This window comes from Myotis nattereri, assembly GCF_964212035.1.
Source record: "Myotis nattereri genome assembly, chromosome: 11".
Lineage (NCBI taxonomy): Eukaryota > Metazoa > Chordata > Mammalia > Chiroptera > Vespertilionidae > Myotis > Myotis nattereri.
In genome coordinates, this window is record NC_138086.1 from 26258860 (window position 1) to 26283672 (window position 24813).

Genomic DNA, 24813 nt, shown 5'->3' on the forward strand with positions numbered 1-24813 from the left:
TCCCTGCCCCTCCCCCCTCCCCCCGCAGTGAGACTGAGACTGTAGACAAATTCAGCCCAGACACAGGGCCTCCTCTCCCCACAGATAAAAGTCAGAGAGCTGTCTCCGCAGGAAAGTTATTCTGTCTCCAATGCTGAAGCTACGTTCCAGGTGAGTGCAGCCCATTTAGAAATGGGGGTTCCTCCTTCTACCCAGGCCCCATTCATGAAAAAGAGGCTCTATCTTGGGTGCCACATCACTGAGAATATTTTTGGCCCTAATCGCCCTTGCTTTGGCTCGTCAAGTGGTGGTTCCACACTGGAAAGGCGAATTTAGAGAAGACCAGAAACTACTGCCCTCTTCCCACCTATAGCTCAGCTCCTAAAGTGGGGTGAAGGTCATGGTCTCCACCCCCAGCTCCAGAGACACTCGGGTCAGAACCTTTGACTTGGGGGAGAACCAGATGAAACAGGTCCTAATCTCTCCCCCAAACAAGTGACTTAATTTGCAACAGGTCCTGGAGAAATTCAAGTTTCATGGCATTCTCAAAATCAATACAGGTATGGTAAAAGGCATTGGGAGGGGATTGGTAGGTACATTGGAAGTACAGGCTAAGCAAAACAGTAAGGCAGCTGATTTTCCAGAGAGAAATGGGCAAAGAGGCAGCTGGGAGGAGCCCACCTGAGATCAGAACAAATCTCAAACGCTGACCTCAGGAACTATGCCTTCAAAGGAACACAAATTTGATTGGATTGGCCTGTACAATAATATATGCCCTAGTGTATACTCTAGGGCAGTGGTGGGCAAACTGCGGCTCACGAGCCACATGAGGCTCTTTGGCCCCTTGAGTGTGGCTCTTCCACAAAATACCACGTGCGGGCGCGCACATTCAATGCAATTGAAACTTCGTGGCCCATGTGCAGAAGTCGGTATTTTGTGGAAGAGCCACACTCAAGGGGCCAAAGAGCCACATGTGGCTCGAAAGCCGCAGTTTGCCGACCACTGCCCTAGGGCATTGTTGAAACTGTAAAGCTAATGGCCAGAAATGAGTGGAACTTAATTGCTGGCTGTGGTCAGGGAAAGAGACCGAGACACCCTGTCAAAACCACTGTCATCCCAGGGTGAATGTGGGCATACCCAAGTCTGCACCCCTAAGGAGCAAAATTAGGAGCTTAACACTGCAGGTGGCTAAGGGGCTTCACTAAAATAATGCAGCCTGTCACCAAAGAAACAAGCTCTCTAATTGATCTTAATATATTAAATCATTTATAGAACCCAAACCAAGGTAGATGTGTTTGGGAGCTTGTTTTTTATTTTTATTTATTTATTTTTGTATGTAGATATTGTGAGACACATTTATTTAATTCTCATAAACATATCCACATGGTGGTTTTTCTCAGAAATATCTATGTGGCTTTTTCACCTTTCTTGATTGGAGCTTTTTAACTTGTTATGAAATCATAATCTGCATTTAATGTTGGATTTTCCATATGGAAAGCAATCTCGTCATTTGGTCATTTCAGAATGTTGCATATATTCTAAATGTGTCCAAAAACGAATGGGAGTTCGTTGATCCTGAAATTTATTTTCTAGTAATCTTTGACAAAAGGCTGAAAAAGGTCATCTTAACTGAAGTGAACATCTGAGGATGGCTCAAATTTATGCTCTTGATTATTTTAATGTTTTGCTTATAAGGCATCAATACATCCCAAAATAATAGTAGTAAATTATTTTTAAAATACTTTAACTTCATCTTGTACTAGGACACATTTAATAATGAATTTTGAAGACTTTCAGCACAAATAATTACAGATTCCTATGATTAAAATTTGTAGATCACATTCATAAGGATATTGGCCTGGTGGTTTTCTATGGGATAAATGTAATAGTTTGTTATGGTTCACAGCATCATTTTAATCCAGGGAAGAGGGCTAAAAATGCAGACATTTAAGAGATCATCAAATCAAGTCCTATCAGTGATTTTCTTCAACCTAATTTTAACCCTATTTCTCCAAATTCTAGTGATTATATAATACTAGAGGCCCAGTGCATGAAATTCGTGCACTCGGGGAGGAGGGGTCCCTCAGCCTGGCCTGCACCCTCTCGCAGTCCTGGAGCCCCGTGGTCAGTTGTCCCAAAGAGGTAGGCCCTGCCCACCCGTCCCGGGCTCTGTGATGGATTGCCCCCCGCAAAGGGAGGCCCCGTCCACCCACCGCAGCCCGCCAGTCGGTGGCCTGGGCTTCCTTCTTTGGGGCAGTCACGGAGCCCCCCGATTGATCGCCCCGCTGGCCAGTGGCCTGGGCCTCCCTCTGCGGGGCAATTGTGCAGCAATGGCTGGGCCCCCAGACCAATCGCATCACACCTGCCTTGGCTGGCCTGGCACTATTGGGTGTCATAGCTTGGTCGTCTGGATGGTTGTTCTGCTGTTCAGCCATTCAGTCAATTTGCATATTACACTTTTATTACATATACTAGAGGCCCGGTGCACAAAAATTTGTGCACTGGCCGGGGGGGGGGGGGGCAGTATCCCTCAGCCCCACTTGTGCCCTCTCACAGTCTGGGACCTCTCAGGAGATAACAACCTGCTGGCTTAGGCCCACTCCTGGGTGGCAGAGGGCAGGCCCAATCCCTAGGTGCCTGCCCCGCAGCCCCTGGTCGGGCTCAGAGCAGGGCCGATTGGGGAGTTGGGGCACCACCCCCTGTCATGCACAGAGCAGGGCGGATCAGGAGGTTGCGATGCCACCCTCAGTCACGCTCAGGGTAGGGCCGATTGGGGGGTTGGGGCGCCACCCCCGTCACACTCAAGGCAGGGCCGATGGGGAGGTTGCGGCTCCACCCTGTCACACACAGAGCAGGGCCGATCAGGGGGTTGGGGAGCTCCCCCCTATCAGGCACACAGCAGGGCAGATCAGGGGGTTGGGGCGCCTTCCACTATCACGAACAGAGCAGGGCGGATAGGGAGGTTGTGACCCCGCCCTCTGTCACACACAGAGCCGCAGGGCGATCAGGGGGTTTGGGTGCTGCCCCCTGTCATGCTGCTCCAGGGGCCAGGAGGCCTCGTGGCTCCGCTGGGAGGCCTCACTGCTCAGCTGATTCCAGTGCCAGGAGGCCTCGCAGCTCCACTGATCCCGGGTTCGGGAGGCCTCATGGCTCCGCTGATCCCAGGCCGGGAGGCCTCGCAGCTCCTCTGATCCCGGGTTCGGGAGGCCTTGTTGCTCTGCTGATCACAGACTGGGAGGCCTCACGGCTCCGCTGATCCCGGTGCCAGGCCTCATGGCTCTGCTGATCCTGGGTTCAGGAGGCCTTGTGGCTCCACTGATCCCGGTGCTGGGGGGCCTCGCTGCTCCGCTGATCCCGGTGCTGGGGGGCCTCGCTCCTCTGCTGATCCCAGTGCTGGGAGGCCCCACGGCTCTGCTCATCCCGGTGCTGGGAGGCATATTACCCTTTTACTATATAGGATAGAGGCCTGGTGCACAGGTAGGGGCTGGCTGCTTTGCCCTGAGGGGTGTCCTGGATCAGGGTAGGGGTCCCGCTTGGGTGCCTGGCCAGTCTGGGTGAGGGGCTGAGGGCCGTTTTCAGGCTGGAGGGTGACTGAAGCTCCCAACCTCTCTTTTATTTCTTTTTTATTCTGGGATTTTATTTACCTTCTATGGCTGTCACTGGAGCTGAGAGCTGTCTTTAGCTCTGAGGCTCGGCTCCAGCTCTGAGACCTCGGCTGCTGAAAGCAGGTTTCTGGACTTTGTTTACCTTCTGTATTTGAAACTTTGTTGCGACTCCAGCTCTGAGATCCCGACTGACTGAAAGCAGGTTTCTGGGGTTTTGTTTAGCTTCTATATTTGTAACAATGTTTCTTAGAGAGCAGCTCTGAGCCCAGCAGGCAGGCGGGGAACCTGGCTTCCTCCGTCACTGGAGCAAGCAAGCCTCCATGTTCGCGTCAGCTGCCTGGCTGCTGACCACCATCTTGGTTGGCAGTTAATTTGCATATCTTGCTGATTCGCCAATGGGAAGGGTAGCGAAGTTATGGCTAATTACCATGTTTCTCTTTTATTAGATAGGATAATATTGCTACTTTTAACTTTAATTTTTTATAGAATAGTTCCCTTTTTTCTCCCTTCAATAATCTTTCAGTTGTTACATTTTCTCCCATTTTCATACTCATTATGTCAGGTTTTTTGGTTTTTTTTGCTGCCAATCTATTTTATGTACAAAGGGATTTTATTTTAGTTTTTAATTCTATTTTATCCACTTAAAAAAATTATTGATTTCAGAGAGAGGAAAAGAGAGGGAGAAAGAGATAGAAACATAAATTATGAGAATCATTGATCAGCTGCCTCCCACACGGCCCCTACTGGGGATGGAGCCCGCAACCCAGGCATATGTCCTGACTGGGAATCGAACCATGACCTCTTGGTTCATGGCTCAACCACTGAGCCACACAGACAGGCCGTACTCCACTTTTTATCATAAGTTGATAAGCATTTCATCTTGGCAAAAATGTTTTCAATTCTCTTTTCCTTTCTCAGGCCCTTTTGGAAAATTCTTTATAATATCCACATAACACAAACACAAAAGCAAAAGTTTTATCACATTAAAAATGTTATCATGGTTACATAATGATCTGTATGTAGACTACTCAATATTTACAGTCACAATTCTATAGTGTTTTGTTTCTTTTTTTTTTTTTAAATATATTTTATTGATTTTTTACAGAGAGGAAGGGAGAGGGATAGAGAGTTAGAAACATCAATGAGAGAGAAACGTTGATCAGCTGCCTCCTGCACACCCCCTACTGGGGATGTGCCCGCAACCAACGTACATGCCCTTGACCGGAATCGAACCTGGGACCTTTCAGTTTGCAGGCTGGCGCTCTATCCACTGAGCCAAACCGGTGAGGGTGTGTTTTGTCTTTTTTAGTCCATCCAGGTCATATTGGCAGGTCCTTTCAAGATAGAACACAATGTTATATATGCTCTTCCTTACCGGATTTCTTTGCAAGCAATGAGAAAATAATTTTCATCTTTTCTATATAAGCATAGTTTTGTAATTGCTTATACATTTTCATATAATTTTATATATTTCACCCGTTACATAGTCTTATCTTCCTGTACCTTTACTCTTCTCATTTCACTGAGATTATAAACTACATTGTTTGGCCTCTTATCATAAATAGGTTCCATATGCAGTGAAAAAATTTTAAACTCCCTTTAGTGCCAAAATATATCAGTATTTTCTTCTACTCATAGTTCTAGGATAAAAGTAGTGTTGGGATAGGTATTAGGTTCTGATAAGAGATTATTTTATCCATTCTGAATCTATGAGGTTAAAACAAGAAATGTTGAAAAGAACTCTTCCATAAATCACATAGGAAATACATCTCATTTTCATGTGCATAATCATATTGCTTTCCTTCTGGTTCTGTGTTCCACTAGGTTTGTGGTAGAGGATATTTAATACCAAGACACAAAGAATCAAACTCTGATGTGAAAGGTAATGTTCTGCTTCTACCCTCTCATAAATGATAAATTCACTTAACAAACACTCTATTTGTGCCACAGCTTCGAGGTTTCCACTGTGCTTGGTGCTTACAGATATCGAAAAGTATACTCTACCATTTCTTCCTCCCAGGAGCTCATTTTTATAGGGGGAGACAAACAAGTTCAGTTCTGCTTGTTTTGTAACCTGTTTTTATTTAAAATTGCAGTATATCATTAACTTTGACCTTATAACTTCCTGTCTGTGTATAGTATCAATTATTTATTTATAATAGATTCTTAGAAAGGAATTGCTGCCCCAAAGGGTATGAATATTTTTTAAATTTCTGCTATAAATAGCAAAAATGCAACCAAAAAATCGTAAGATTTGACAACTGTGTTCATTTAACTGAATTAAACTACTATTGACATATTATCTGCTAACATTTTCATGTAGAAGAAGATAAAAATATGAAATGTAAAAGAGTCAATGAATTGTTTTCATGCTACTAATGATCTTTTTACCATCTAGATGCAAGGCCAAATGTATCAGATGATCGTATATTTGATTATTTCAGAAGACCGTTTCCTAATCAAGATTTGGGTGAGTAAAGTGAGAGTAGTATAACAAGTAAAGAGTTAATAATTTATGTTTGATAAAGATCTATTTATAAGCAATTAGAAAAGTATCTTCACATTGGATAGACAAGGAATAATTCACCTTCCCAGAAATTTTGAATCTCAAATCTTTTCTTTATAGCTCTAGAAATATATAGAAGTCAGTAGATATTTACTATATGTCAGTTTGCTTTCTTGTAATCTTACCCAGTCAAAAAAAAAAAGTATTACATCTAATCATCTAATTTTTTTCATTCTCATCTCACTGAATCTTAAAGCAGAAAGAAGTCTTGAGAGTAGTCTTACCTTCTACTAATTACAGGATCCAGGCTCGTGCAACCTTTGATAGACTAATTTTAGTGATAGGTAGTTTACCAAATTAAAATAGAGTTCATTCCATTGCTAGAGAGCAGTAGCATTAAGAAAACATTCTTCACATGTTGAGTTAAAAAGCATGTCCCACCCTAACCAGTTTGGCTCAGTGGATAGAGCGTCAGCCCAGGTACTGAAGGGTCCTGGGTTCGATTCCAGTCAAGGGCAAGTATAGGCACAATCTCTGGCCCTGGATGGGGCACATGCAGGAAGCAACCAATCGATGTGTGTCTGTCTCTCCCCCTCCCTTCCACTCTCTCTAAAAATCAATGGAAAAATATCCCCGGGTGAGAATTAACAACAACAACAAAAAACATGTGTCCCTGTATATTTCATCCACTCTTTAATAACACAAAATATTGACTAAAGGAATCTTAAAGGTAAACATTTCTGATTTGACTCATTTTCCCTGATTCTCCTTGAAATAATGAGATGTAATGCCTCTTCCACATGATAGATCATAAATATTTTTAAAAGCTATTATTTATTTCCATGTAACTTTTGTTTCATTGTTTTACAACCATCCATATTATGATAGGCCTAATTCAAATCCCTCTACCATCTCATTTTATTCTTTTCTATCACTATTCAAGCATAAATGAAGCTAAACACAGTATTGTGAATGTCATCTAATGAGTATACTAGGTGGGGCAAAAGCACATTTACAGTTGTGAGTATCCAAAACACATTTATTCTTGTATTACTATCTATTAATTATTGTATTATTTTCCATATGAACAACTGTAAACCTACTTTTTCCCCACCCTGTACAATAAATCATCATTTTCATTTGCTTCTTTGTATGATATGAGATTTATATGAGTGCGAAGATTGCATTTGTTCTTTGAATACCTACATACTGGATTTACATATACTCACACCTATCAAATATTATTTTCAAAGTGTGACAGCTAATTTATGTCTCCTTCATTCTCTTTTTCTTCAGTTTTGGTTTGATATTTTGGTCCAGTGTACTGGTTCTTAAATTTATTCCTGCTAAACTAAGTCTTCTTAGATTCAGCCTTTCATGATCTTGATTTTTATTATGTCATATTATTGTACTATATACATATGTGTATACATATATATATTTATGTGTATACATACACATGTGTATGCATGCATCTCTATACATACATTTGATCTCTTGTCAAAGCTTCAAACTCTTATATTTATCTGCTATACATATTCACATAGATGCCCCACGTATCCAAATTCAAATTCACCTGATTCTGCTCTAAATGCTGTTCCTCCGTATTTTGTATTCTCTATAACTTTGGTAGCAGTACTATCTCCATAACCACCCAAACTAAACCCTCATAGCTATCCTTTTTCCTCATTTTGCTTCCATCCCTCGTATCCAGTTAGCCACTGAATCTACCTGAATTTATCCCATAATCCCTTTGTCTCAATCTCCACTCCCTCATTCTTTTTTTTTTAATATATATTTTTATTGATTTCAGAGAGGATGGAAGAGGAAGAGAGATAGAAACATCAATGATGTGAGAGAATCATTGATCAGCTGCCTCCTGCACGCCCCGCACTAGGGATTGAGCCTGCAAGCTGGGCATGTGCCCTCACCAGCTCATAGGTCGATGTGCCACTGAGACACGCCAGCCGGGCTCCACTACCCTCATTCTTTTCAGACTCATATGACCTATTTCCCAGGAGTGCTACAGATTTCTAATATTGTCATCTGAATTGCACCTTTCACGGGACCATAATGGCCACCTCTTAATAACACAAATCTGCTTATGTAAACCACCTACCTAAAGCCTTTCAGTAATTCCCAATTTTCTAACACTGATTGAAGTTGGCACAGCCCTAAGACTTAAATATTTTTTAAGCTTTCTCTTTTAAATATTTTAAACTTTTACTTTTTAAATAGTTTAAATTTAGTACAAAGACCTATATTCCCTACCTATTCAACTTTGATACAATTTTCTATCATCCTATAGTCAAATTTTGCCAAATGCACCAACAATGTCTTTTAGAGCAAAACTTCTCTGATTCAAGATCATAATTTGCATTTAATTGTCATATCCCTTTGTTCTCTTCTCATTTGGAACAGCTGCTTGAACTTTATTATTCACAGCACTGGCCTGTTTGAAGATTATGAGCCAGTTGTCTTGTAGAATGTCTAGTTTTAAAATTTTAGAATACACGACAGTTACCTAAGGAGCTTACGAAAACAGCTTCTTATTCAGAGTTGGTCTTTGTTGTCAACCTCAGATCATTCTGGGGTTGGTGAGTCATCTGCAGACACACTTTGCAACTCACCACTTTGGAAGTTACAGTGAGAGTTGGTGGGACACAGCCCATCCAACCCTCATTCATCTTGAATAGCTTTCTTGTACAAGTTTCCTTTCAATAATGTTCTGTTACTTAAACAAAACCGAGAAAAATTTTTGACAGACCATTAGCTGCAACATAGAAACCAAGTTTTCAAATGTGACATATTGAATTCCAATGAATTGGCCCCTTACTACCTCTCTAGTTTTATCTCTTGTGATTCTCTGCTTTCACTTAATACCTTAGCAAAGATGATCTTCCTGTAGTTTCAAAATACATGCGTCTCCTCACCTCCTTGCCTTTGCTCATGCTGTCTTCTCTGCCTGAAACGTACCTCGCTGCCTCTTCAACCAGAGTAGCTACTCATTTAAGGAGTAGGCATCAAAGTTTACTAAGACTCATATGCAGTTCATTACAGGGAGAGTGAGATGGACTGAGTGATAGTGAATTGCACACACACTGCTCTGGTTGTTCAGAGGGGGTCCTGATCCAGCCTGGAAACCTCAGGTAATGTTTTCTTGAAGAAATTGATCCTTAAATTATAATGAGTCTTAACTGACAAGTTAGGCATTTAACAGGGGAGAAAAGAATCACTTCCTTGAATTCTTAAAAGATTGTTGTCAATAGTTTGGTGATCTTATATGCAAACTAGAGGCCCAGTGCACAAAATTCATGCACTGGGGGGGGGGGGGGCTCCCTCAGCCCAGCCTGCGCCCTCTTGCAGTCCGGAGCCCTTGGGGGATGTCTGACTGACAGCTTAAGCCTGCTCCCTAGTAGGCCTAAGCTGGCAGTCGAACATCCTTAGTGCTGCCACAGAGGTGGGAAAGGCTCCCAACTGAGCGGTGCTCCCCCTGTGGGACCACACTGGGGGAGCGCTTTTGCTTTGAGCGTCTTCCCCCTGGTGGCCAGTGTGCAACATAGCAACCAGTTGTTCCATTGTTCAGTCGATTTGCATATTAGCCTTTTATTATATAGGATTCTTTTCTTACTTGGCATGCAGTGTGCCTGGGACTAGAGGTAACTCATTCAGAGCCCTTTGACTTCGGTCATCTCTTGCCAATATTTATTCTACTCAGAAGAAAACTTTTTGATAGAAAAGATGGAAACAGTTTAAGAGCTGAGGGATTCTGCTCTTTGTTATCCATTCACATTTTAAAATAATTCCAGCAGGACAAATCTAAAACATTCTTTGGTATATTTTCATTCTGAAAACAGCTAAGTAAAATTTATTTCTTGTTTTTAATATTTCTTCATATCTTAGTTCATTTGATATTTTAACCTTCCTGACACTATTCTTCTATGTCTAAGCCATTCTCTTATATTTAGTTTTTGTTACATAATCTCCTTTCATCTCTGTTCATGTTCTTCTAAAAACCACACAAATAGAAGATGTGTGTTTATCTGCTTCCCAGAGGTCTCATGTCACACTATGCAAAGATTGTGCTAGATACTGGGGTACAATGAGAAATAAAATATAGTCTGTTCTCAAGAAGCAGAGAGAATGAAAACAAGTAAACATAAAAAAATTAGATAAATGCAACTTACTGTGCTATGGGATTATGTAGGAGTTGTTTGAGGATAGGGGAGAATCAGAGAAGGTTTCTCAAAATTAATTGTTAGGATTTACAGGGGCTTAATAAATGGCATGTATCTTTACTATGTTCTGAATCACAAATAATTAAAAGAATAAGACAAACAAAATACTAGCAAACTAAATCTAACAACATATAAAAAGATTATGCACAATGGACAAGTAGTACTTATTCCAGAAATGAAAGGTTGGTTTAACATTTGAAAATTAAACAATGTAATGTGGTAGTCGGGGTCAACCACAGTCCTAAAATATTAAATGGAAATTCCAGAAATAAACCCTTCATAAGTTTTATTTTTTTTTATTTTTTTTTAAAAAATATTTTATTGATTTTTTACAGAGAGGAAGGGAGAGAGAGAGTTAGAAACATCGATGAGAAAGAAACATCGATCAGCTGCCTCCTGCACATCTTCCACTGGGGATGTGCCCGCAACCCAGGCACACGCCCCCCGACCGGAATCGAACCCAGGACCCTTCAGTCCGCAGGCTGACGCTCTATCCACTGAGCCAAACCGGTTTCCTCCCTTCATTAGTTTTAAATCCCACGCTATTCTGAGTTGTGTGATAAAATCTGGCACCGTCCTGCTCCATCACACCTGGGATGTGAATTACCCTTGGTCCAACGTCCCCTTGCTGTACATGTTCCCCACACATTAGTCACTTAGCAGCCACCTTCGTTATCAGATCAACTCTGTGGTATTGCAGTGCTAGTGTTTAATCACCTTATTTTACTTAATAATCATCCCAAAGTGCAAGAGTAGTGGTGCTGACTATTTGAATGCCAAAGAGAAGACATAAAGTGTTTCCTTTAAGTGAAAAGGTGAGTACAGTACAATTAGATATTTTGAGAGAGAAAGAGATCATATTCACATACTGATTACAATACATTCTTATAATTGTTCTTTTTCATTAATAGTAGTTCATCTCTTACTGTGCCTAATTTATAAATTAAACATTATCATAAGTATGTATGTATAGGAAGAAATATTATAGCCCTAGCTGGTTTGGCTCAATGGACCTAAGGGTCCCAGGTTCTATTCTAGCCAAGGGCATGGACCTTGGTCCGGGCCATGCAAGAGGCAACTAATCTATGTGTTTTTCTCACATTGATGTTTCTCTCTGTCTTTCCCTCTCTCTTGCACTATCTCTAAAAGATTAATGGAAAAATATCCTCGGGTGAGGATTAAAAATATAAACAAACAATATATATATGGGGTTCGGTACGATCTGCAGTTTCAGGCATCTACTGGGTGTCTGGGAACATACCCCCATGGATAAGAGGGTATTGACTACTCTATGCTGTTTCTCTAAAACTGATAATCTCTGAAGAGTTCATAAAGAGTATAGAAAAGGATGGACTAACTGCACCTGGGTTGTTTGACATTATGTGTAGATTATGACTAAAACTCATACAGTAAAAAAAATTACATTTGGAAGTAAATAAGACCGACTCAGCCCAGCCGGGTGTGACTCAGCGGTTGAGCCCAGGAACGAAGAGGTCACCAGTTTGATTCCCAGTCAGGGTATATGCCCAGGTTCCGGGCTCGATTCCCAGTGTGGGGCATACAGGAGGTAGCCAATCAATGATTCTCTTTCATAATTGATGTTTCTATCTCTCCCTCTCACTTCCTCTCTGAAATCAATAAAAATAATATTTTTAAAAATAAAGTAAAAGGTCTTATATTTAGGTCTTAAGATAACAGAATAATATGGCTTATAAGTTTAAATATTTAGTACAGAGTTAACATCTGTATCAAAGGAGACAAAAATATATTGTTATACTATTCTCATGCACACTATTTGTTTAATTTGTTCTATTAATTGCTATAATTACCACTGTTAACTAGCCCTATTGTTTTGTTTAAAAGTGTTTAGAAGCATTAAACCAAATAATAGTTTAAATAAAAGCATATTTTATATTTCATGTTATAATCATAATAGATGTGTATATGATGATTTATTACATAATAGGGGCCCGGTGCACGAAATTCGTGCACTGGGTGTGTGTGGGGGGGGGGGGGTGTCCCTCAGCCCAGCCTGCCCCCTCTCACATACTGGGAGCCCTCAGGCGTTGACCCCCATCACCCTCCGATCACCTGATCGGCCCCTTGCCCAGGCCTGACGCCTCCGCCAGAGGTGTCAGGCTTGGACAGGGGACCCCCATCTCCCCCCGATCACTGGCTCTGGCCCCCGCCCAGGCCTGAGGCCTCTGGCCCAGGAATCATGCCTGGGCAGGGGACCCCCATCTCCCTCTGATCGCTTGCTCCACCCCCCGCCCAAGCCTGACGCCTCTGACCCAGGCTTCAGGCCTGGGCAAGGGGACCATCATATCCCCCCAATCCCCGGCTCCGCCCCCAACCCAGGCCTGATGCCTCAACCAGAGGAGTTGACCCTCATCACCCTCCGATCACCAATCACCGGATTGGCCCCTTGACCAGGCCTGAGGCCTCTGGCAGAGGTGTCAGGCCTGGGCAGGGGACCCCCAGCTCCCTGCGGTTGCAGGCTCCGCCCCTGCCCAGGCCTAACGCCTCTGGCCTAGGCGTCCGGCCCGGGCAGCAGGGACCTGCAGTGGCAGCGGGGGGCGCCGCGATCGTGGGCTTCGCTTTAGGCCCAGGCAAGGGACCCCTAGCTCCTGGGACTGCCAGCTTCGACCGTGCCCAGCTCCCATCGCTGGCTCCACCCCTACTTCCTGCTACCACTGGCCAGGGCGGAAAAGGCACCTGATTCTCCGATCATGGCTGGGGGGCAGGGCAAAGGCGGCCCCAGGGCCGCCTTTGCCCTGCCCCCCAGCTCTTAGCTCCCCCCTGGGTTTCCGATCACTGTCAGTGGCAGGGGGCTTCTTCCTGCTTTCCCTTTCGCCTCCCTGCATTGTGCCTACATATGCAAATTAGCCGCCATCTTGTTGGCAGTTAACTGCCAATTTTAGTTGGCAGTTAATTTGCATATAGCCCTGATTAGCCAATGAAAACGGTATCGCCGTACGCCAATTACCATTTTTCTCTTTTATTAGTGTAGATTTTACTGTTTTTTTGGTCTGGTATGGCTGTGTCCTGGGTTGGCTCTCTAAAAAGTTAGTTACCCTACTACACATGTAGATGTCCTTCATAGATCCTAACATTCACAGATTCAGTTCTCAATTTTTGACAGTTATTGGATAGATATTTCTACTGTTTGCTATTCTGTTGAAACACTTTAATTAAAAGGCTTCCAAGTGAAATATGTACTAACTTGTTTCATATTTCTGAATGAGACAATAGCAGATTAATTGAAGATAAGCTCAATTAAGTTAACTATTAAATATATGAATAAGATAATTGGCAAGAAAGTAAATTCTTAAGTTTTGTTAATCTGAAAAATCTGAGTTCATAAATCTTACAGTAGATTTTCTTTTTTAGTGAAAATGCCTGGACAGGCCCCTTCCTGGCTTCTAAAAGGATATTTGAGGTAGCAGAATTACTACCTTACTCCTTCCTTTTCCTCTGTTTATAAAGATATTGAATTAAAGCAATAGGTAAAAGTCACTTTTTGATAACAATTGCTAATCAGATGTCTCCTTATAACTACACTGGTGGCCCAGTACATGGATTCATGCACATTGAAAGGAAATTAATTAGAATATATTTTAATATCGCTATTCACCCTTTCTCTATAATAGAAGTGTCAACCAAATTCATGATCAACAATGACACATGTGCAATGGCGCCAGCAAGAGCTTTATATGTATCGCACATTCATGAGTCAACTTAGCCTTTTATATAGAGAGAATAAACTTGCTTAATTAGACCCGCTTTCTGAGTTAGCTAAACTTTTTCCAGCCCAGTGAAACATCCTACTTCTCTTTCAGGCAATTGTCAGCAACACAGCAGTAAATATCAACACGAAGCAGATTATTATTGTAGATCACGCAGGGAGAACAAAGGGTAAAATATTTAACTGCAGCAGTATTTGACTATATTCTGCGCAGTGAGAAAGAAGTCGTTTTCAAGGTCCACCATTTCTTACTGCTTTTCAATCGGGTCAAGTTTCTAAGCTTTCTAAATCTCCGTTTTCCGGCTAATGAAAAGAAAATGGGATTCTACCAAGTCTCCTATCTACCTACTCCAGGACTTCTGTGAGAATCAAATGAGATGAGGCACGGAAAAACGCTTCATAGACATTTGGTTAAAGTGTAAAATGTTTCCACCTGGCTATAAAGCAAGTTGTGTTCCTGGGCTGAAGAAACTCCAAGGAGGCTAGTCGCTAGGGAGAGGAAGCCAGGCGTTGCTACATGACATCATTACCCGGTGCCCACAGCGACCGTTTCCAGGCTGGGCTGGGCTGTGGGCTGCATTTAGTACCATGGGGTCTTGGCAGCATTGGCTGTGATTTGGTGGGGTGTCACTCTGGGGTGGTGGCGGGGCCTGTGTCCCGCTTGGAGGAAGCCAAGTGTTGCTTTGTGGGCGCCAGGTCCGCAGTGCTGTTTCTGTGTAAATGGCCAGTGTGTGTCATGGCAGCTCCTGCGTTGAGCATCTGCCCCCTGGAGGTCAGTGCACATCATAGCAACTGGACAATTAGCATATTAGCCTTTTATATATATAGATAGTATCTGTGACTAGGCCAGTTTATGGAATGCCCATATGATGCATTTTTTTAAGGGTTCTGAGATTTCAATATCCCCAAACTATCCTCAGTGGATGCCTTAAAATCTACACTTAGACATTTATTTCTATGCATCTGTCATCACATTATCTGAGTTTCTCTTTTTAAAAAGAAATATTTCTGGCATAAGGTAATTACTTTAGAATGAATAACTCGTTCATTTACTATCTGTACTAGCCATTGGAGCACTGGTCATGTAGGGATACTACTACTACTACTACCTAAAAACTGAAAAAGGAATGACAGAAAGAGAAATCAGGGATAACAGAGATAAACTCTGTAGTTTTGTCTAAACCAGTAATTGTAGCATTAGCTGCCTTGGCAAGTTTCCTGAGTCTTAGGCAGCAGTTCTCAATCTGTGGGTAGCGACCCCTTTGGTGGTCGAACGACCCTTTCACAGGGGGCGCCTAAGACCATCCTGCATATCAGATGTTTACATTACAATTCATAACAGTAGCAACATTACAGTTATGAAGTAGCAATGAAAATAATTTTATGGTTGGGTCACAACATGAGGAACTGTATTTAAAGGGCCAGAAGGTTGAGAACCACTGAATCTTAGGAATCTTAGGAATGTGAACAACCATCTGAACAGGTAAGTATTTGAGAACAGACGGCCAAATACAAGAAAGGCACATGGTATGCCCTTTCTTCCTTTCTTGGCGCCTCTTCTAAGAACTTGGTTTCTTTTGTTAAAAAGAAAAACTGGGTTCTGTTGAAATATGTAGTTTCCTTCTCCAAAAATGTAAAAAATCAGGTAAGAAACCATCTTGGGCATACCTGTACTTTGATCTAGAATTGATGGATTTAAACTAAGACATAAATTTTTCAAATATATTATTTGTCATATCTATGGAAAGAAATTCAATTATATATCAAGAGAAGAGAAAGTAATAGAAAAAGTACTGAAGTGAGATGTGAATTCTAGACCTGCCCCTCCCTCAAACTGGCCATGTAATCTTTAAACAAGTCGCTTAATCTCTGGAATTCCTGACATTCTTTTACAGTCCCTCTCCCATGTAAAGTGAAAGATAAAATAGACCACCCTACCCCCAGGATGAGAGCCCCCATAGGATAACATCTGTAAGAATACTTTACATACTGTATGTACATTGTAATATACAAATACAATAAGGATGACATTCCTCTTGATTAAATGGTTCACTGTTGACATTGAAATCAGAGTACCCAATTTCTTTCAGCTCCCAAAGTATGATGCAGAGGCTTAGCAAATACCAACAAAGACACTTTTCAGAAACCGGTAAGAGACCAATCCAGGAAGCAGTTCAGCCCAGGAGCACTGGTTTGTATAGAAACTGCTTCAGAGTGACATCCTTGAATTGTACTGTGGGCACGCCAACTCCCAGTTGGACAGAGAGGCCAAGGATACCAACAGAAGGTCTTTTTCTTTTTATTTTTAGGATTTTAATAAATACAAGTATAGCTTTCACTGTATCATCATTAATAAATCCTATGAAATTGGGATTTAAGGGAACTGCTTTTGTAAACAGGGATGATTAATAGCCATTTTATTCCTGTCTCTGAAACATATTTGCCTTACTTAATTTCTACAGGAGTTGAGTACAGAAGAAAATCATTTCAGTTTAATATAGCCTTGAAAAAGAGATCTATTTAATTGACTTATTCCCAATATCCTTGAGGATTTTTTTTATTATTACTGCTTCAATTTTATTAGTTATAGCAACACCTCCTTGTTATTGATGCCTTTCAGTAGATAGAATAAAAAAAAGAATGAACTGCTGGTACAGCACAGGTGATTCTCAGAATCATTGTGCTAAGTGACAGAGGCAGACACAGAAAAGTAAATATTACATGATGTGTACTCATTCATCAAAACAGATTAATTAGGAAGCTTTCCTTATCCATCTCTTAAGTATGATTCAAAGTCCCTCTTCTGGAATCCTGTGTTATATACCCTGCCTTATCTCTATAGAAAGATACTCTGACTGACGCTTTACTTTTCTTTCTCTAGTCCTGTTAGCATATTAAAGACACGGACTATATTTTTCATTCCTATTTACCAAATCAAGCATAATGTCAGATTCAGGATATGCATTCAGTGAATGGCCAAGGAATGACTTTTCAAGAAACTGTAGATGAGTTCATTTCAGTTGCCAGCATTGCCAGATGCCATGTCATCCATTCCCTCATTCATTATCCAAGTCCTGCTGCCTCAAGGAGTATTCACGCCACTCGTTTCCTTTCTTTTTACCTTTTTAAAAAAAGCTTTATTGTGGAAATTTCAAACATGAATGTAGACTGGCGTAGTGAACCCACAGATGTCCATCACCCACCATCAGTTATCAGCATCCTGCTATTCTTGTTTCATCTATATTCCCACCACTTTTTTTTTTTTGCTAAAGTATTTAAAGCAAATTCAACAAATCATATCATTTGCCCATAAATAGTTCAGTGTGTATCTCTAAGTAAACATTTTTTCAAAGCTTAATGTATTTCTTGCTTTTATTCTAAGCATGTTCTACTTTTCTTATGCTGTCTACATGACAGTTTAGCCATTATAATTGTAAGTACTGCTGCCATGTTCTTTAAAATGTCTACTAGACTTCCTTCATGCTCTACTTGGGGTTCTTTTTCCCCCTCTCCCTGTATATTGAAATGTTTAATTGCATTAAAATACACCTAACATAAACTGTACCATCTTAACTATTCTTAAGTATAAAGTTCAACAATGTTGCATACATTTCACATTGTCGTGCGCACAATCTCTAGAATTCTTTTCATCTTGGAAAACTGAAATTCCATCCCCATTCTTCCCTCCCCCAGCTATTCTGCTTTTAACTCTATGACTTTGGATATTCTAGGTAGCTCATATTAATGGCACCAGTGATTTGGAAGATGAGTACAGTCTTTGTCTTTTTTAAAAATATGTTTTTATTGTTTTTAGAGAGAGGAAGGGGGAGGGATAGAGAGATAGAAACATCAATGATAGAGAAACATCCATCGGTGGCCTCCTACACGCTCCCCCCCCCCCCCCCCCCACTGAGGATCCAGCCTGGCATGTGCCCCTACCAACCTGGAATTGAACCAGTGATCTGGTTCATGAATCAGTGCTCAGCCACGGAGCCACACCCCAGCCAGGCTTTGTCTTTTTGTTACTACCTTAATGTGGGTGTCGGTTTCCGTTGTTTTTTAAGGCTGAATAATATTCCATTATGTGCAGAAACCACATTTTGTTTATCCATTTATTCAGTGGGCACATGGGTTGCTTCCACCTTTTCGCTGCTGTGAGTAATGCTGCTAAGAACATGCATGTACAAATAGCTTTTTGAGACTCTGCTTTCAATTTTGGGGGGTCATTTACCCAGAATAGGAATTGCTGGATCATAAGGCACTGCCATACTGTTTTCCACAGCAGATGTACTGTTTTACATTCCTGCCAGCAGTGCACAAGGATTCTAATTTCTCCACAGCCTTGCCAATGCTGGGTTATTTCCTGGTTTTTTGGATAGCAGCCATCTTAATGGGTGTGGAGTAGAATAAGTAATTTTTAACTAGACTTTATTTTTTAGAGCAGTTTGATAAACACTTTTTTAAAATGTTATACTTTTATTATTACAATTAAAAAATAATTATTTCCTTCACATCATCTAACAAAGAAGGGATTTCTAACCTGCTTTTCCCATCATTTTCTTCATGTCTCTACTCTTCCATTTTCTCAGATCAGAAGCTGTGGAGCCAACACTGATTCTTCTACTCTCACCCCATATCGAGTTCATTAGAAAAGCCCAACATCTATCTAGGATCCCCTCACACACACTTCTCACCCTTCTGGCCATGGCCACCACCCTGGTCCAAACTATCACCTTCTCTCCTGGCTTAGTTCACTAACCATCCAAGAGATAAGGTTGCTATTTCAGCAACCTCCCTGCTTGTCCAACCTTGTCTCTGTTTAATATATTCTTACCTCAGCCACCAGCATCATCCTTTTAAGACAAATCTAAGATGTGACACTCCTCTGCTCAAAGCCTGAGGTTACTCCCCATTTCACACTCAATAAAAGTTAAAGTCCTTACAATGGCCTTGAGGCCCTATGTAAACAGAGCCCAGTTACACCTATGTACCTACCTGAGCTCTCATCTCTTTCCCTTCCTTCATTCTCCTTTAGCCATTGTGCCATCACTTGGTATTCCTTGAACACACTGTCATGCTCCCAGCTCAGGGCCTTTGCACTTCCTGTTCCCCTTGTCAAGAATGCTCTTTCCTCTAAAAGCTGTTTGACTCGCTTACTCCTTTGGCACATCAGCATCACAGGGAGGCCGTCTCTGAACACCTTTTTAAAAATAGGAATCAACCTTTTCCCCCAAGAATTCTCTGTTCCCTTCCCCAGCTTCACTCTACCCCATAAACTTTATCATTATCTAACATATATTCACTTGTTTATTTATTTTCTGCCCTGTAATTAAAGAGTAAGTTTCAGATAGAATTCTTGGCACATACGGCTCAACAAATACTTATTGAGTCAATTCACTCAATTCAGTTTCTACATCTATGCATATTGTTGTGGTTGTCCCCCAGATCTGCATAGCAACCTGAAAAGCAAAATGAGACAATCTACATCTTTCCAACACAAGAAGACTCATGTAAATTGGACAGATGATGAAAAAAGAATCTACAGGGATAAAAGAATAGCTCAAACCGAAGAAATATTGCAATATTTGATCCCTATCATGAAAAGCACGACAAATGTGAGAACCAATCAGATAAAACAGATATTCAAACCTCGCACCAACTTCCAAATCCAACATCAATTGTAAGTCAATACAATTTTGTCATTATTAACTATTTTTTTAAATATATTTTATTGATTTTTTTTACAGAAGAAGGGAGAGAGATAGAGAGTTAGAAACATCAATGAGAGAGAAACATCGATCAGCTGCCTCCTGCACATCTCCTACTGGGGATGTACCCGCAACCCAGGTACATGCCCTTGACCGGAATCGAACCTGGGACCTTTCAGTCCGCAGGCCGACGCTCCATCCACTGAGCCAAACCGGTTTCGGCATTATTAACTATTTAATACATTCTTTTTTAAGGAAACAAGACTAATTAATTTATTATCCTAAGAAAGAAACACGCGTGGGCAAAAGCGGGGGAAAGGGAGACACCTGCAATTATGTTAACATTAAAAATTTTTAATAAAAAATAAATGAGTAAATAAACATGTAAATAGAATAGTGGCAGCTACACCACATTGGACACAGGGACAAAGACCCAAAGCCATATGAAAATATTGGCTATGTGAAGAAGTAAATTATTTGGCCTTGTTTGATCGTTTATTTACATGAAAACACTCATTAATTCAAATCTGTGACTAAAGTATGCATTAATAAAGTATGACCATAGACTGACTTGAAATTTCTCAGATGGGTTTAAACTTAATAATCCTAGGGGGCAACTCAAGTTACTTCAGCTTATTGATACTCAGAGAAATACTCAGATTTCTTTTAAAGATAAAAAAATAGGACCAACACTAAGGCCAAAAGGAAACCTATATAAATTAAAGACAATGACAAGCTGATAATAAGAAACATAATACTAATATTATCAACAAATTTTGAAAAACTGCTTTCTATGTGCTAGACACAGTTCTGTGTTTATACATTTTACCTTATACACATGAGGAAACTGAGGCACAAAGCAGTTACTTGTTCAAGGTCACACAGCGAGTAGGGAGCAGAATTAGAGTCAACCCAACTAGACATTCTGAGTCCAGAGTCTTTTATCACAATGCTTTGACATTTCTTCTTATAAGTGAAAAACAGAGGACCAATATAATTCATATTCAAAGCTAGCCTACAAATCAATGACAAAATTATGAACATTTCAATAGGAAAATGGGCAATTTCTATGAACCAGAAATTCACCAAGAAAAAAAAAGGACGTGGCCTTTTTAATTAAACAATTGTTAAAAATTAAACAATTTTTAATTGTTTAATTTCACTTAAATCCAAAGAAGGCAAATTAAAACAATAGTGAAATGCTGTTCATTTTTGCCTCTCACTGGAAGAATTCATTCACTAATTATTGGAATGTAAACTCACAGAGTTCCTTGAAGACAGTCCAACAATATAAATGAAAAATCCTTAATATTTATATTCATTTTAATAAGTGTTACTTTAGAAATTGATCCTAAGGACAAAAAAAAAAAAAAAAACCTAGGTAAAGGCAACAGGATTTCTGTAGTGATGTTCATTTCAGTATTGTTTATAAGAACTAAAGAAAAAAAGAAACAATTTTGAAAAAGCATAATAAAGTAGAAAGCACCAATCTATCTGATTTCAACACCCTGTGGTATATAGCTACTGCAATCAAGAGAGTGTAGCATGGAGGAGGAACAGACATACACTGAGTGGCCAGATTATTATGACCAGCCCATCAGTACAGTGAAGTGAATTAGTTATGCAGATAATAATAATAAAACCTTGAGAGTATTTGCTTAGGAAGTTTCCAGTATTCAGTATTTTTGGAAGTGTCAATGAAGTACTGATGGGGTGGTCATAATAATCTGGCCGATCATAATAATCTGGCCACTCAGTGTATATATCAATGGAACGAAACAGAGGGCCTAGAAATAGACCCATACAAATGCTTGATGAATTTTAACAAAAGTACAAAAGCAATTCAATGAATGAGAGAGAGAATTTTCAACCAATGTTGCTAGAACAATTAGATATTCATTGGCAAAAAGAAATTTGACCTAAATTCATTTCTTATACAAAAAGTAATAATAATAATTGAAAATGGATCATGGATTTAACTGCACAACATAAATCTATAAAACTTTTGGAAAAAAATAGGAACTCTTTATAGAAATTGGGCAAAAAGTTATACTTTACACCAAAAGCATAATCCATAAAGAAAAGTAGATGTTAGACTTCATCGAAATAACAGTGTTTGCCCTTCAAAAGACACAGTTAAAAAGATAAAAACCTATAAAATAGGAGGAAATATTTGCAAACCGCTTAAAAAAGAGACTGGTATCTAGCCCGGCCAGCATGGCTCAGTGATTGAGTGGCGACCTATGTACCAGGAGGTCACAGTTCAATTCGAAGTCAGGGCACATGCCCAGGTTGTGGGCTCAATCCCAAGCATGGTGTGTGCAGGAGGCAGTCAGTCAGTGATATTCATCATTGATGTTTTTATCTCTCTCCCTCTCCCTTCCTCTCTGAAATCAATAAAAATATTTTTTTTTCAAAAAGAGACTGGTATCTAAATTAAAGAAGTCTCAAAATGTAACAGTATAAATATTTCATTCAGAAAATGAGCAAAATGTAGGAGGAACACATTTTACCAAACAGAACATACAGATGGCACATAACCACACAAAAACATGTTCCACATCATGAACCATTAAGGAAATGCAAATTAAAATCGCAATGAGAGAGCTGCATGCTATCAGAATGGCTAAAATAAAAAAAATAGGGGCAGCACTGAATGCTGAGGAAGGCGCAAAGAAATTGGGTCACTCAGACATTGCTTGTGGGAATGTAAAGTGTAAAACAAGTTTACAGTTTCTTTAAAAATACATATGTAACTATAACTACCATATGACCCAGAAATTGCTCTCCTGGGCATTCATCCCAGAGAAATGAAAACATATTCACACAAAAACCTGGACACGGATGTTTATAGCAGCTTAATCTGTCAGTAGCCACAAACTGGGAGCAATCTGCATGTCCTCCAATGGAGGAATTATTAAGCACTCTGTGGTATATCCAGTCCATTCAGCAAGAATGGCTGATACACAGAACAACCTGGATCAGTCTTCAGAGGGTGGTGCTGGGTGAAAACAGCCAGTCCCAGAGGTTACACTCGGTAGGATTCTGCTTATATAACATTCTTGAGATAAAGTTAATATAATTCAGACAATGGGTTAATGACTGCCAGGAGTTAAGGAGGAGCTGGCCAAGGAGGAAAGTGGGTATGTCTATCAAAGGGGAACAAGGGGGAATTGTTCTGGACCTCGACAATGTCAATGGCTACTAGTATATCCTGATTATATTGTACTATTGTTTTGCAAGATACTACATCTGGAGGAAATTGGGGGCAGGGTACATGGGACCTCTCTGTATTATTTCTTCCAACTGTAGATGAGTCTGTAATCATCTCAAAACGTTTTCTGGTTTCTTGTTTCGTTTTTTATTGATTTCAGAGAGGAAGGGAGAGGGAGAAAGAGATAGAAACATCAGTGATGAGAGAGAATCATTGATCAGCTACTTTCTGCCCGCCCCACATTGGGGATTGAGCCTACAACCCAGGCATGTGTCCTGACCGGAAATCAAACAGTGACCTCCTGGTTCATAGGTCGACACTCAACCACTGAGCCATGCCAGCCGGGCTCAAAATTAATGTTTTAACTAAAAAAATAGTTGAGAATTTTGTGGTAAAAAATGGGATTCTAAAGAAAGCTGAGGTACTTTAAGCAACTGCAACTTATAATATATAAAACCTCCCTCTCTCAAGGAAAACTCCCTTTTCTTGGATGTACAGTGATCTTTTTACTGCCCATAGAAAAAAATTAGAGTATGTATACTGAGCTCATTCTAATAGGATAAACAGATTTGATTTGTGAAAATTTAGAGGACATTTCCTTCCACTAGATCAGGGGTCCTCAAACTTTTTAAACAGGAGGCCAGTTCACTGTCCCTCAGACCATTGGAGGGCCGGACTATAGTTTAAAAAAAACTATGAACAAATTCCTGTGCACACTGCACATATTTTATTTTGAAGTAAAGAAACAAAACGGGAACAAATACAATATTTGTATTTGCATGTGGCCCGCGGGCCGTAGTTTGAGGACCCCTGCACTAGATGTGTAAGTAAGGAGCTGAGGCCCAGAGTGCCCATTAATGTACCAGGAAGCCTAGGGTCAGGGCAAGTTTCCAAATAAACCTAGCCTCTAGGCACTTAGAAATGCAGAATTGGAGGCCTGCTGAAAAATCATGACCAGGGATATAGTGATAAAGTCTTAAGGGAGGATGAACTCACCAAAGGAGAAAAAATAGACTTACACTATTACAAGTTCCTAGGATACGTGCTGAGCAAAAACTCATGCACTTTATTTCTTTTCTAGAGTAAATCCAGCTACTTATGTAAACTTGGGCGGCACATCTTGGGCACCATCCAGTCATCTCCCTTTTATAGGCCAAAGGAACCTTCTGGCAAGCTCTTCAGGATGGCTCCAATCTGTGTCCCAGAAGTCGTGTGAAAACCTGTCACTTCTCAGAGGGCACAAGAAAAGGAAAGCATGTTCTGCAGTCAGTGCCATAAAGACTAAAGACATGAAACCTGTCAGCAGCAAATGGGAGATTCCTTCCTCGGGTTTTGAGAAGGACGTGAATATTACCAAAGGCCGGAGTCCTCACGCTGAAGAATTCAACCAGCAAACCTCCATGCGGATAGCCCCCAATCCAACTCAAACTAACGATGAGCAGCCAAATAAGAATGAGGGACAACCCATCTTCCAGTTGAAGTTCCAAAGGCAGAAATAATCTAGCTTTATGATACTCTGAAGACTGTGGGTGAAAGATAACATATGCTTACCTATTAAAAAGAAAAGAGAAAGAGAAGCCCTCTCCATCCCTCTTATCACCATTTCTCTCCCTACACATGCATATGCATATACTAAACTACAAACCCTAGATACTCCATCTTCTGTAGTGAGAACATCTTTCAGAAATATAAAAGGGAATCTGGAGCCCTGGTCAGTGTGGTGCAGTGGCTAGAGCAGTGATGGCGAACCTTTTGAGCTCGGCGTGTCAGCATTTTGAAAAACCCTAACTTAACTCTGGTGCCGTGTCACATATAGAA

The 24813-nt window shown here is 40.7% G+C and overlaps 1 protein-coding gene across 1 annotated transcript in view; it reads left to right on the forward strand.

Annotated features, from left to right (window-relative positions):
• AGBL3 (AGBL carboxypeptidase 3) overlaps positions 1-24548 on the forward strand; it is a 70835-nt gene extending 46287 nt beyond the window's left edge. Inside the window, exons 14-20 of the mRNA XM_081102232.1 lie at positions 85-150; positions 5409-5466; positions 5983-6054; positions 13719-13767; positions 16164-16360; positions 19519-19753; positions 24077-24548. Of these exons, the coding sequence (XP_080958358.1) occupies positions 85-150; positions 5409-5466; positions 5983-6054; positions 13719-13767; positions 16164-16360; positions 19519-19753; positions 24077-24494 (1095 nt within the window). The 3' untranslated portion in view covers positions 24495-24548. The remainder of the gene's footprint in view (positions 1-84; positions 151-5408; positions 5467-5982; positions 6055-13718; positions 13768-16163; positions 16361-19518; positions 19754-24076) is intronic.
• The last annotated feature ends 265 nt before the right edge of the window (positions 24549-24813 follow it).